At 41.1% G+C, this 15,051-nt stretch overlaps 1 protein-coding gene across 1 annotated transcript in view; it reads left to right on the top strand.

Annotated features, from left to right (window-relative positions):
* Positions 1-1,237: 1,237 nt before the first annotated feature.
* The window catches only part of WDR44 (WD repeat domain 44), a 102,320-nt gene continuing 88,506 nt past the window's right edge, over positions 1,238-15,051 (top strand). The window contains exon 1 of the mRNA XM_031660451.1: positions 1,238-1,814. Within this exon, the coding sequence (XP_031516311.1) occupies positions 1,738-1,814 (77 nt within the window). The 5' untranslated portion in view covers positions 1,238-1,737. The remainder of the gene's footprint in view (positions 1,815-15,051) is intronic.

Below are 15,051 nucleotides of genomic sequence, written 5' to 3'. Positions count from 1 at the left end.
TGTCTCCAATTCTGAAGCCCCAAAAGCTCTGGAAACCAAGTTTCTGGGGTTTTATAAGTAATTTATTTGACAGTCAAATAAGTCTGTCCTAAACTTATCTGGCAGAAGCGTCTGACTCAAACTGAATGAGGTTATTTACTTGTATTTATTTATCCCGTACGAACAATCATGTATCTTGCTGCAAAAATATTAATATATTTGATTATGCAGTGTTTTCCCTAAACTCCCTGGGGTATTACAGAATATACAGTATATGACATTTGGTTTTTACCGAAGTCCACCAGACCACAGCAGACCTTGCCCTGATTGCTTGACAAAGTCTAGAGCCCCTTTCCAGCCTCTCTGAGGCCATACCCCTGGCTCCAATCCAGCCTTTTCTTGAGTAGTAATTGAGGCTGCTCGAACAGCTCAAAATGCCTATCATGACGTCAGTTGGAGAAACAAATATGCTGTGTGATCATATTGAAAGTCAATGTTATCACCTTGATGGTCAATGACCCGTGGTTTAAGAACATTTCGGTTTTTTAAAAAGTACCTTTCTATTTTTATCACCGGACGCTGGGCAGTTGAGGATCAGAATTAAGCCATTAGCTCGTAGGCTTGCAATGATATCTGCTCAATAAATATTTACCATTTAGCTGACGCACATCTTGGGCAGTAAGAACTTCTCTCACATCGTGTCGGCAGCGATAGACATGTGCGGAGAAAAAGTAACCGGAGGCCTTATACTGGCTCAGCTCCAGCAATAAATCCATCATTACTCCATGGAATTGGCACACTCCCCGGGTATATCTCAAGGACCCCACCCTCTGGCCGGCAGGATCGTATCTAGGGATCTCAATTAAAGATCTCGTAGTCAATAAGGGCGAGTTATTCTAGTAACGCCAGAGGTGGTGGACCTGCCGACGCCCTAGGGTGGGACATTCCGGGCTTGGATAGTAAGACATCGTAAATATACGCCAAAATGTCCACACCAACGTTTCCCGAGAGCATTTCTTTACAAGAAAAAGACCGACCCAAAATCATCCCTCTCAAAACGCGTCTCTTTGGAACTGCAGTTACGGAGTTAGGCGTTCTGACTGACCCCACCTACGTCGGGCGCGCGCTCTCAAATCCCGGGCACCACGGTGCTAGACTCCTCCCTTCGGGAGGCTCAACCCCTCCCTTCTCGGCTACTTCCGGTCCTCACCGAACGCCCTCAACGCGCTTGCGCCATTTTGATAGGCTTCCCAGGCAGAAGTAATCAGAGCGCTGCCTCTCTGGAACCGCCCCCGCCACCTCTTCGCCCCGCCCACGTGTTACCGCCCCTCCCGAAATCTCGCGAGGGTAGGTGCGCGTCGGTATTTTGCGGGCAACTAGCTCTTCCAGCTGCTGTAAATTGCTGCTGCGGGAGAAACTGGAGCCGCTGTCGCCGGCGCGCCCTTCCTCCCCCACTGCGAAGAGCCACCGCCTCTTTTGCGCTCCTTATACACCTATCACTGGGAGCGGTGGCAGCAACAGTCCGTGGACCCACCGCCGCCTCTTCAGGCGGCCGCTTTGCCGGTCATTCCCGAAGCCCGGCAACTGAGGGCGGCCACCTTTCCTTAACAGTCTCCTCTCTTCAGATCGTCTGCTCCCTCAGCCTCGCCCGGGACCCACTTCCCCAGTCTCGCCCGGGTGGAGGTCGACGAGGAGGAGACAAGAGTCACCCTTCCTCCAGGCGGCGCCGGCCCCCTCACCCGCGGGTGTGTCCTATAAATGGCGTCGGAAAGCGACACCGAGGAATTCTATGATGCCCCTGAAGATGTGCACTTAGGGGGCGGCTACCCCGTGGGGTAAGTAACTGCAGCTGTGGCCAGGAAGCCGGGCATCCTAGGCCCCCCGCATCTCCTGTGCCTTCCCCCTACACCCCTCCCAGGTCCCGCTGTGTCCGCCACCGCTGTTCCTCTCCGTTTCACTGGAGCACTTCAGAACCCAGACCTGGGGCTTCTTAGGGTGGGGTGACGCGGAGAAGGGGGAGTCGCCCACCTCGGGCCGCCTCCCGGCCGTTTCCCTACTGAACGGTCCCAGGGTCTCTCTCGGAGCCCGTTTGTCTTCTGATCCAGCCTTCTGTGAGGGGGAACAGCTTACGTGCCTGAGAGTCGGAGATTTGTATCTGTGGGGTTCTGAGCTTACCTTTCAAACATCCGTTTTGGCCTCGGGGACCGTAGATTAAAGGAGCTGTAACAGGAGAAATGTAACTTGTAGTTTTTTATCCTCCCGTTTACCGCTAACTTACCTATTCACTTCAGAGGTGGCTGTAACTCTCCCCTATTTGCCGTCCTCTTTTTCTTGCACACAGCGAAAATGAGCGGGGGGGAAGGTTGGGTATTTGCTTAAGAAAAGTCCTCTAGCGAATGTACTCTAGATCAACAGTGTTTTATTAAAATAACACCTTGTCATGAGTTAAAGGAAATCGAATACACGGTCCCTATTAGGAAGAATGCGGTCTAAAAGGATGGCCAGACAGAAGAAATGTGCACGACTGACTGCAGAGGGACAAACAAGTGCTGAGTAATCTGGTGATTGGAAGGAGAGCCCCAGCTTTGTGTTCTTTATCTAATTCTGCACGATGTTTTAGTGGTGATTAATATGGGTGATTCTGAATAGGAAGTACAGTAGTTGGAATGCTCGCTTGACTAGGACTTGTATTTACTTACCCACTTCTCCACTTTTCAAAGTTGGAGTAGTGCTTTAAAGCGATTTCGCCGAACTCCCCTATGAATGTACGTGGAAGTAGAGGCAGTGAAATATATTTTCATGCTGTAAGAACTTGATGATTGATAAAATTTGTATGTTAGTATAAAGGACTAATATGGTTCCAGAAGTTCACTGCCTTCAATTCTCATACTTACTCCGTGGGAGAAATACCCCCTGTGATGCAAGTATAGTTAGCCATGCATGCTAGAAGTCATTCTAAAAACTAATGTGTGTTTATACACAATATACACCAAAAAGTTACAGTAATAAAATCAGAAAGCAATGTACTTTGGTAGATTTCAGATATGTGTCTTTCCAACAACCTTCATGTCACTGTTGTGGGATTTTGGGGTGGCAATGGCCAATCTTGAGATGGCACCGAATCTCCTTCAAGTTCAATATCTGAGACAAGTTTAGAGCTAAGTGTAGAGGATAGGAAATACATTTGGGTTTTGAAATGTATTGGATTTCCGTGAAATTTAATTTTTTTGTGTGTGGTTTTCCCTTCACAGTAATGAACTGACAATTCAGATTAAATGAGAGACCAAGTCCTTTGGTACTTTTGTGTGTGTGTATTGGGGTGGGGGAGGGAAATCATCAGTTTATGAGATGATCAGTTTAGAACTACTCTGTGGATATTGTTTCTTTCCATTGAGTAAGTTTAATTTCAAAGGACGCAAGTTATGTCAGGACCTGTGTAAACTGTCTAGTCCAGTACCTGGGCACAGAGAAAGCATTCAAAGTGTTCGTGCTCGTCTCCTTCCTTTCTTGGCATTGGCATATTTGTTAACTTTACACAGAGCTTACTTTGGGAGATATATAGAACTTGGAGCTCTTTTACTTATCTAAACCGGATGAGTCATTTTGACAGAATTGATAGAGTCACTTCTTCCCTCATGAGATAATATAGCTTCTCAAGCACTTTGATCCTCTGATATTAGGTGAAGACTAAAAAAGTTTCTCGGAACTCAGCTTTCTAATTTTAACTTTAACCTGCCCAATTACTAAGTGTGTTGAGCTCTATGGATAAAACTACAGGGTCAGTTTGTGGATTTCAGGGCTCCTTTCTGTATTAGAGGATTGGAAAGAGAATAGACTAATCTGGAGAATTGCATCTGAAAAGAACTGGCAGCACTGAGAGGGCAGAAAAAGGTTAGCATCATTTACATTTTCCTCTGTTCTTTGTGAAAGGTTGTATCATTTGCATAAGACACTATGAGGAGATCTGGGTGGGCAACTTATAACCTGGAAATGTAGTGAGAAATCTTGATTTGTGGAGACAGATTGCATAACTAGATACTGGTCATCAGAAATATGTTCTGTTCCTTGATATGATCTGTAGTGGCAAACTATACAATTTCTAAGGTTAATAGACTGAATTTGGGCACTTCAGAAATGTTCCTTGCTGTTGTGTGTTTGGGAGTACACAGACTATGTCAACAAATTGTAGTAAACTGAATAGGCAGTGGAGACTTACCTCGTGTTTTGTTAATTAGCACATTCCTAATACACAGGCTGTTTCCTAAAATTAATTTATGTCTTGCATTTTCCTTCCAATGATGTCTTCGGCTTTATTAATCTACTCTTTGAAAGCAAATTTAATAAGAATCAGCCCAGGTTTTTAGAGACTTTTAATTCCAATATAGCCTACTTTTCCACAGTGGCAGATCATCTTCACTTGCCCAGCTTTGCAATATATACCATATTTATAATGCTTTTTTATTGATATTTTAGGTCAGGGTTTCTTTATTATTTTCTTTTTTCTTTTTCTTTTTTTTTTTTTTCTTTTTCAAGACAGGGTCTCACTCTGTTGCCCAGGATGGAGAGGTGGCGAGATCATGGCTCACTGCTGCCTCAAACTCCTAAGCTCAACTTATCTTCCCACAGGTGCATATCACCCTGCTCAGCTAAAGGCTTTTTTAGAGATGGGGTCTTGCTATGTTGCCCAGCCTGGTCTGAAACTCCTGGCTTCAAGCAGTCCTCCCACCTCAGCCTTCCACGGTGCTGGGATTACTGTCAGGCATGAGCCATCTCGCCAGGCCCAGGTTTTCTCATTTTTATCTTCATTTTTACCTTTATTTTTACATATGAGGAACTTTTTTTTTTTTTTTTTTTTTTGAGACAGAGTCTCGCTCTGTCACCCAGGCTGGAGTGCAGTGGCGTGATCTCTGCTCACTGCAACCTTCACTTCCCGGGTTCAAGAGATTCTCCTGCCTCAGCCTCCTGAGTAGCTGAGATTACAGGTGTGTGCCACCACGCCCAGCTAATTTTTAGTAGAGACAGGGTTTCACCATGTTGTTCAGGCTGGTCTTGAACTCCTGACTTCGTGATCTGCCCGCCTCAGCCTCCCACAGTACTGGGATTACAGACGTGAGCTGCGCCTGGCCTAGGAACCTTAGACTCAGAGACGGTTAAGTGAATTGTCCTAGGAGAGAGCTTTTAAGTGGCAGAACTGGGATTTGAAACCAGCTCTTCAGACTCCTAGTCCAGTTTTTTTTTTTTTTTTTGTTTTTTTGTTTTTTTTTTTTTTCTGTGGAGGGCAGTGAGAGCAGGGACAGAGAGGTGGAGAGAGATCCTCCCCTGGTAGATTCTGGAGTAAAATGCTTTAGGACCAAGTTGCTGAATTTAACTGATACATCTTTAAAACCAGCAGCCCAAACTTTTTTGTTCTCTTGGCAAGAAATTCCACTTTCTTTCAGCAAAGTGTGTTTTCGTTTTGTCAGATAGGAATTTTGCAAGATCATACTCTGTTGCAGCTAGAAGGGACATCTATCTAGTTAAACTCCTTCGTGTAAAATGTTGTGAAAACTGAAACCTAGAGAGAGAAAGGAACTTGTAAAAGCTGCCACAGCAAATTAATGGTGGAGCTAAGTCTAGAACCTGATCAGTTTGACTGTCTGGCGTTCTTTCTGCTACCGGGCTGTCTTTTGATAGAGCAGGAAAGAGAGGAGGAACTGTGTGGTATACTAGAAAAGAGCGCTGGACTGTGAGTCATTTATTTCCTGGTCTTTAAATCGAGGGGATTACACTCTTGAGAACCCTTCCAACTCTACATGTCTTTATATTGAGGTTTAATAGTGTGCTTGTATTGATAAGCTTTTATTGTTGGTAAATCTTTCCGTGATTTTTTTTTAACCTTTTAGTTTAACTTAATGGTGTTTGGTACATAGGTCGAGACCCATAAATTTGAAATTAAGTATTCACTGGGTAAATTATATATGAGATGAATGCCCCTGCTAGCTCATGTGGTTTATACTTACACATACTAGAGGCTGGCACTGAGAACATGTTGTAAAAATAAATGTAACATTTTCAGCACTCTTTTTTTTTTAGTGGCAGCCAAAATATTTTTGAGGCCTTGGAAGAACGATAGAATCATAACATTTTTAGAGTAGGAAGGGACTGGAGATCATTTTAGCCCAGCCTTCCCTTTTAACTGAAAGTGAAATTTAGATCTGAGAGGGGAAGTGACACATTGCTAATAAGGGCAGACTTGGAACTAGCGCCCAGGTCTCTTGATGCCTCACTTATACCATGCTACCATGTCTGTGGACGGAGGGAAAGTATTGCTGGGTATTCCTGCCATCGGTTTCTGGCACTTACCCTATTAGCTGGGCTCTTAAGATGATTTACTTGACTGTTTCTTCATACCTCGCCTATCAGAGGCCTTGAACTGTTGTAGAATCCTAAGTTTTGCCCACTAGTTTTCTCCAAGCCAGGGTGAAAAACAATGGCAAAATAGCTTGTCTAAGAACAGTGATTATTTGTATTATTTTATTCTTAGGCGTTTAGTTAGTATTAACTGCAGTCTATCACATTCAGGTTGGAATAATGATAAAATGTTAAGTCATGGGAACTGAGACCAAACTGTCCTGAATAATTGTTAGGTCTGAAAAACAAAAAGGTGTGTAGCTGCCTTTGTTGAAAACGCAGCTTCTCACTTTACTTAGGTGTCAGAAACACTGAATTGAAAATTGATACAAATTTTAATTTTAAAAATATCTGTGCAATATTTATTACTTTAGGAAAATTTCCTTAAAAATGGCTGTTTGTTGATGAGTTGACATTTGATCACAAATTTGATTACTGAAGGTTTTGTGAAGTGATAGAAATATATTTACCAATGCTGTTTTATCACACTCATGTAACATCATATTGAAGTGAGAAAAAAAAAAAAAAAACCCTCTACATATTAATTAGTAAATTCAAGTTCTAAATTTAGTGACATACGGCCAGGCACCATTTTTCACGCCTGTAATCTCAGCACTTTGGGAGGCTGAGGTAGATGGATCACCTTAGGTTAGGAGTTCGAGACCAGCCTGGCCAACGTGGTCAGACCCCATCTCTACTAAAAATACAAAAATTAGCTGAGCATGGTAGCACACACCCAGCTACTTGGGAGGCTGATTCAGGAGAATCGCTTGAACCCGGGAGGCGGAGGTTGCAGTGAGCCGTGGTTGTGCCGCTGCACTCCAGCCTGGGCAACAGAGCAAGACTCCGTCTCAAAAAAATTAAATAAATAAACAAGTTATATTTAGTGACTTCCAACTGTCAATTGATAACTCATGGGGGTAGGATAGTCCATAGTGGCATGGCAATTTGGGGGCTCAAGTTGAATCTGTATGAACTCCTGTAAATTGAAAACTTTATTCTCTTCTTGTGATAATCTACTTCATAAGATAGGACAGATAAAATTTGTTTTCTTTTTTTGCTTTTTGAGACAGGGTCTCACTCTGTCACCCAGGCTAGAGTGCAATGGTGCAATCTCAGCTTACTGCAGCCTCAACCTCCCCAGGCTCAGGTGATCCTCCCACCTCAACCTCCCAAGTAGCTGGGACCACAGATGTGCACCACCACGCCTGGCTAATTTTTCTATATATATATATCAGGTTTTTAATATTTTTTTTTTTTGGTAGAGATGAGGTTTCACCATGTTGCCCAGGCTAGTCTCGAACTCCTGGGCTCAACTGATTGACCCAGCCTCGACCTCCCAAAGTGCTGAGATTACAGGTATCCACCACTGCGCCTGGTCTTTGATTTTAAAAAATATTAAAAACCTAAATAGTTTTAGGATGTGAAGTACAGTGGTGGTCTTAAACAGAAAATAATTTCTAATTACTGGTATTTTAGACTTACTGTATAACCTTTACATTACCAAACACATGTGTTTGTACTCTTCAGTTCATTAAGACTTTGACAAAATCAGGTGAATTTGCCAGGGAAGCACCTTTAAGAGGCTGTTTGTTTCTTCCTCATACTCTGCAGTTTTGGTAGTTACTTCCTGGGATAGTATTAGAGGTGAAGGAAGGGAGTATAAAGAGTTCATGCAGGTTGTGGTGATGGAGGTGGAGGAGGTAAAGGTAGCCCCAGCAGTAGGTATAGAGACCAAGTTACAGTGCTGCTTCCTGGGGCATGGATAACTGAGATACGACAAATCCCATCATTTTGATAAACATGTTCACAGCATGAATTAAATAACCCCTTCTCTAAGAGATTAATAACCTACAAGAAATACCTCAAATCAAAGTTAAAGTAACAAAAATTGTAGGTACTTTATGATGTCCTACTGATATTTAGCTTGAATTGGTAAATAACCTATGTTTCTCATTTCTATCCATAGTTAGGCTAATATCTACAAACTTTCACAAGGTCTGTTCCCCTCTCACTGTTGGATATTATTCAGCTAACCAGCTACTCTTCAGAGTGAAACTCTTTCTATTCCCTTATTTCAAACTCAGCAGTCTTTGTGTTAGTCTGTCATCTCATGATTCAAAACCGAGGAAAAAGCACCTACGACATAATGTGGGCCTCATACCTGATGGCAACCCCAGTGTTTTTCCTCAGTCAGTATACAAATTTATCTTGGTTACTATAGCAACCACTCTATCAGTTATTCTTCTAGCTCTTTTGCCTTCTCTCAGATACTAGGATTACCATATAATCAGGTTCTGCCAGAGCGCTTCAGGTCTTAGAGTTCTATTACCAGCGGCAACTGTCTGGCAGTTCACAATTTGGCATTCCATCAGAGTCAGTTGTTTTTTAAGTCCACAAAACCTTTTTGTCTCCAAACCTTTTTAAACATTTTCAACATATACAGTTTAACAAAAACATGTTTAGGCAGCAATTTCCTCATACTAATTTTCTCAATCCAGTGTTAGTCATTGCCCTGAAGATTGAATGCATTGCATCACTGCATCCAGTAGCCATCCCTTTATAATAACAGGTAGAATTGATTTCCAGATCGAGGGTGACCATTTACGAAATATATTTGCAAATGTGATTTTAAACTCAGTATCATCACAAACTAGCTAAAATGACTTAAAAGCATCTTGATCATTAGCAGCTACCAAATAACCCAGCTTTTAACAAAAATGATTTCTGTAGGTTGTAGAAAGAATGTTTAGCCTTTAGATTAATTCATTTTAATTTGAGAAAGCTGTTTAGAAAACTAATAGGAAGTGTTATCTTGCTTTTGTAGCCCTTGAATAAACAGGAAGAGAACAGTAAAGGTTGAATAGTTGTATGGGTCTTTATTTTTTAAAAGCTATATGTCTTTCATTTTTTAAATATTTATTTGACATACTTTTTTTAACTCTTAAAAGCCTCAGAATTCATGTAACTAAAATAGTTTTAAATTATAAATATGTTTACCTGTTTTGCTCAAAATAAGGATTGGCCAGGTACAGAAGCTCATGGCTGTAATCCCAGTGCCATGAAAGGCTGAGGTGGAGGGATCACTTGAAGCCAGGAGTTTGAGACCAGCCTGGGCAATGTAGCAAGACCTCATCTCTACAAAGTTTTTAAAAGTTGTAGTAGGGCATGATGGTGCATGGCTGTAGTCCTAGCTGTTTGGGAGATTGAGGCAGGAGGATTGCTTGAGCCTGAGAGGTCAAGGTTGCAGTGAGCTACGATCACGCTGCTGTACTCTGGCCTGGGCAACAGAGCCAGACTCTGTCTCTTTAAAATAAAAGCAAAAACAATAAAACTATAAATTATGATAATGCTTCAAGGAAATCTTTAATTGTACAAATAGACTTTAGAGCGGTTTCACTTTCTCCAGAGTCCTGATCTTTAAACTTTTTCAAAGGAGGAGTCAGTTTTTAAAAAACTCTGAGGATGAAATATAAGATTTTTTTGAAACTTCTAAGGGAAAACTTGAATGGTTTTTTTTTTTATTATTATACTTTAAGTTCTGGGGTACATGTGCAGAACGTGCAGTTTTGCTACATAGGTATACATTGAATGGTATTTTCTAATAGGTATCCTATACAGAACAAGCCATACCTGTAACAAGCTATCTATATCTGTATAAAACCTACTTGGCCGCTACTAATTGTAATAGACTATTCCAGTACAAAACTCATTGAATCGTGGGCATTCTTATGAACCACAGATCAAACTTTCTAGAGAACATATAAATAGTATGTAGTGCTATATGCAAACTCACTGTCTCAGAAGCAAGCATCCTGATTACTAAGCAAGCTCAAGAGAAGAGGTGAGAGTATTCTTTCTGACATTGTTCTTGAACTGGTAAGAATAGCTGTGGATGAACTTAATATCCACAGTCCTCTTAATTCTGTGCCTGAAAGTATTCATCGAAATTGGAAGACTGAGGGAATCATCTTTCTGGTTATTAGCAGTACTGTTAACAATTGAATATTTTTTTAAATCTGTCTTTTAAAATATATTACCTATCCATGCCAAACTAAAATGGCAGGTGGATTGAACATTTCACTCAGCCCCAACTCCACCCCTTTCACTGCCAGCTTTTTCTTTCCTAGCTTACTCAACGTCATTAGTACAGAAATTTCCTAGTATAACTACTTCTTGTCCCTTAAAACTGAGAAGGGCAGTGATGGAAGAAATATAAAGGGTGGGAAACTTTTGGAAGGAGTAAGGAAAAAATTGGTTACATTGGATATGGTGGACAAGTTGATAAAGATTGTTTAGTGTTACAGGTGGGGCTTAGTCTTTGGATTAGTGAAAGGTGAGCAAAATGAACAGGTAGCTTGATAAAACTAGTAGCTTTGTGAGTGAAAGCAAGTAGGTTTGTCTGTATTTTGCAATTGGTATTTTATCTTTATTAGCTTGGCTTAAGGGTTAAGGTTAATGATTGAGATCAGTTCTTTTTCCTTTAAGTGCATGTTACTGTGCCTATTATGTCCCAGATCATAGCCCTTAGCTGTTGACTTTTAACCTTTGCCTTATTTCCCAGCATAGTCCACAGTTATGTGTACTAGCGCACACAAGGTTTAGTTGGGGAACAGGGTGGTGAGTAAGCATGCTCTGTGGTATCTACTGCTCTTCACAACTTCTTCTGCTTTTGAACTTCCTGGTTCTCTCCAATCTGCAGTCACCCCTAACCACACACAGGTACCAGTTCCTATAAGAGGAGGTAGGTAAGGGAGCTGAGGCAAGGAGAGTGCTTTGGATGTATAGAATCTTCATAACTTGGGGACATCTTATACCCAGTAAATATTAAATGTTAACAAGTGAAACCTTGGGAGGTGTTGCCAGTTATCCTGCATTCCTATCAGTTCCTTGTTACCAACTTTTTTTCAGGAATGAATGTGTTCACAGTAAGAAAGAAATATTATAGTGCTACATGTTACATGCAAAGAACGATAACGCCATAACGCTAACTAACGGTGGGTGTTTGTTTTCAAAGTTCTTTTAAAAAGTTACTGTTTCAAACAATAAAAAGCAGTATTTTTATGCCCTTCATTTTAAGCTTTGACATAATTGATTACGGTATGGTAGCCAGGTCAGAAAATGACCTTGCTTCTGAAAGAGCTGGAATCCCAGGCACTGTTCACTGCATTTCAAAGGGGTATGTTCTTTGTTCCTAAGGGAAACCCCCTCAGGATGTGAGCCATTGCTGATTTGGGTTTCTGTGCCATGTCAAAAAGTCTTAATCCCAGAATTTTTTTTTTTTTTTTTTTTTTTACTATAATTGTTTTATAGATTGTTGTCAGTTGCTTAGTTAGGCCACAGTACTGTATTGTGTTTTGTTTTTATTTTAGTGTAACTGATTCATTTTTTGGCCACAAGCCTCTAACTAGAAACACAAATGTTTCTTTTTCCCTTTCCCTTCAAATGTGTTTTGTAGTAGTCACAAAGAGTGTAGTTATTAACATTTTCTACCTAATCAAACCTCTATTGGCTTTCAAACTAATGGGAAAAATGTATTCCTAATAGCTGGGTAATTACAAAAAAATTAAATGATTAGTAATTACTATTTAAGATATAAATAAGATTGAATAATTTTTAATAATAAATAGTAAAGGGCTTGAACTTGACCTACATAGTGTGTTCTGTAGGTAAGCATTCTAGGTAATTGAAGATTTTTGTAGAATATATGTATCAAGTAATTGATATATATTTCTTTTTTTTTTTTTTTTTTTTTTTGAGACAGAGTCTCGCTCTGTTGCCAGGCTGGAGTGCAGTGGCACGATCTTGGCTCACTGCAACCTCCGCCTCCCGGGTTCAAGTGATTCTCCTGCCTCAGCCTCCCGAGTAGCTGGTGTGCCACCATGCCCAGCTAATTTTTGTATTTTTTTTTTTTTTTGAGACAGAGTCTCGCTCTGTCGCCCAGGCTGGAGTGCAGTGGCCGGATCTCAGCTCACTGCAAGCTCCGCCTCCCGGGTTCACGCCATTCTCCGGCCTCAGCCTCCCGAGTAGCTGGGACTACAGGCGCCCGCCATCTCGCCCGGCTAGTTTTTTGTATTTCTTAATAGAGACGGGGTTTCACCCTGTTAGCCAGGATGGTCTCGATCTCCTGACCTCGTGATCCGCCCGTCTCGGCTAATTTTTGTATTTTTAGTAGAGATGGTGTTTCACCATGTTGGCCAGGATGGTCTCGATCTCTTGACCTCGTGATCCTCCCTCCTCGGCCTCCCAAAGTGCTGGGATTACAGGCATGAGCCACTGCACCTGGCCTGATATACATTTCATTAGAAAAAGAATATAGAAGTAGAAATTCAAGTACATAAAGCATAGAAATTAAATTTAGAAAATAAAGTACTTAATAGCAAATTTTACTGAAATATATTTGAGTTTCTGTTATTCATGGTATTGCAGGAAAACACGAATAATTAAAAGCTACCAGTTACACGACAGTCTCAGTTCTGTCATTAGTTTACAACTTTCTTTCCCATCAAAACTTTTATCAAAGATAATAACGGTAGGTTTTCTTTAATTTTAAAAAATAAATAGTTTGGTTTGAGTTTTGTTCCTCTGCTCATTTTTGGTGATGAGCAGTGAACTCAGAAAAAGAAAAACAAGAAATCTTGAAGTCTGTGTAATCAGTTCACTAATAGAATTTATCAATTTAAATTTTTTAAAAGGGGGGCTCGTGATCGGTACTTTAGAATGCTAATTTTTATTTAGAAGTTACTGGCATTTACTTTTTAAAATAAGTACCCCACCAGGTGTGGTGGCTCATGCGTGTAATCCCAGCTACCCAGGAGGCTGAGGCAGGAAGACTCCTTAAGGCCAGGTACTTGAGACCACGCTGGCCAACATAGTGAGACCCTGTCGCTAACATTTTTTTTTTTTTTAAACTTAACCAGGCATGGTGGTATTTGCCTGTAGTCCCAGCTAGGTGGGCGTAGAGGGGGGTTACTTGAGCCCAAGAATTCAAGGCTATAGTGAGCCATAATCGTGCCACTGCATTCCAGCCTGGGCAACAGAGTGAGAACCTGACTCTTAAAACACACACGGCCGGGCACGGTGGCTCATGCCTGTAATCCCAGCACTCTGGGAGGCCGAGGCGGGCAGATCATGAGGTCAGGAAATCAAGACCATTGTAGCCAACATGGTGAAACCTAAAAATACAAAATTTAGCTGGGCATGGGGGTGAACACCTGTAGTCAGAAACTAGCTAAAATGACTTAAAAGTATCTTAATCATCAGCAGCTACCAAATAAGCAAGCTTTTAACAACAATGATGTCTATAGGTTATAGAAAGAATGGACCTTAGATTAATTCATTTTAATTTGAGAAAGCTGTGTAGAAAACTAATAGGAAGTGTTATCTTGCTTTTGTAGCCCTTGAATAAACAGGAAGAGAACAGTAAAGACTGAATAGTTGTATGGGTCTTTATTTTTTAAAAGCCATATGTCTTTCTTTTTTTATATTTATTTGACGTACTTTTTTAACTCTTAAAAACCTCAGAATTCGTATAACTAAAATAGTTTTAAATTATAAATATGTTTACCTGTTTTGCTCAAAATAAGGATTGGCCAGGTACAGAAGCTCATGGCTGTAATCCCAGTGCCATGAGAGGCTGAGGTGGAGGGATCACTTGAAGCCAGGAGTTTGAGACCAGCCTGGGCAATGTAGCAAGACCTCATCTCTACAAAAAGTTTTTAAAAATTAGCTGGGCATAATGGTGCATGCCTGTAGTCCTAGCTATTTGGGAAGCTGAGGCAGGGGAATCGCTTGAACCCGGGAGGTGGAGATTGCAGTGAGCCTCGATCGCGCCACTGCACTCCAGCCTGGCTACAGAGCAAGACTCCATCTAAAACAAACAAACAAAAAAGGAAAAACCACCACACCACACAGATTAGTACTCCATTTAATGTTTTAGGTAACTTACAAAATCATATTAATATGGCCAGTCATGGTGTATCATGCCTGTAATCCCAGCACTTTGGGAGACCGAGGCAGGTGGATCCCTTGAGGTTAGGAATTCCAGATCAGCCTGGCCAACATGGTGAAATTCTGTCTCTACTAAAAATACAAAAAGCCAGGGATGGTGGCACAGAGGAGCTCCTCCAGCTACTCGGTAGACTGATGCAGGAGAATCCCTTGAACCTGGGAGGCAGAGGTTGCAGTGAGCCAAGATCACACCACTGCACTCCAGCCTGTGCGACAGAGTGAGACTCTGTCTCAAAACAAAACAAAAAAAATCTTAGCACTTTAACTTGATAAAGCTTCTATAATACAGCCTGTAGCCCAACTTCTTGTTTACTTTTTCAAAAGTAACAGTGATCTAGCATGATTGAATTAGATATTGATTTTTCTAGGCAGGCATAAATTTAGTTATCTGTTTCTGTCTCGATTTTACTGGAAATTACTTTAAGTCATTAATAGATTTATTCTAACCTACTTTAACAAATTGGGACATTGTGATATAACTGCCTTACCTTGGTGTTATTGTTTTAATGTAGGTATTTATTGAATGGTTGTGAATGTGCAGAATAGAATGTTTTTAGTTTAGAATTCTTGAGTAGGCCCAGGAAAATGGTTTTCTCTTTATGTCAGTAAATACATTATCAAGCTGTTCCTTTAGGAATATGGCATAAATTTGCCCTACATATATCATTTTTG

The sequence above is a fragment of the Papio anubis genome, chromosome X (genome assembly GCF_008728515.1).
Source record: "Papio anubis isolate 15944 chromosome X, Panubis1.0, whole genome shotgun sequence".
Classification (NCBI taxonomy): domain Eukaryota; kingdom Metazoa; phylum Chordata; class Mammalia; order Primates; family Cercopithecidae; genus Papio; species Papio anubis.
The sequence above is the reverse complement of the archived record's forward strand: the minus strand, read 5'-3'. Positions and strand labels throughout refer to the sequence as shown.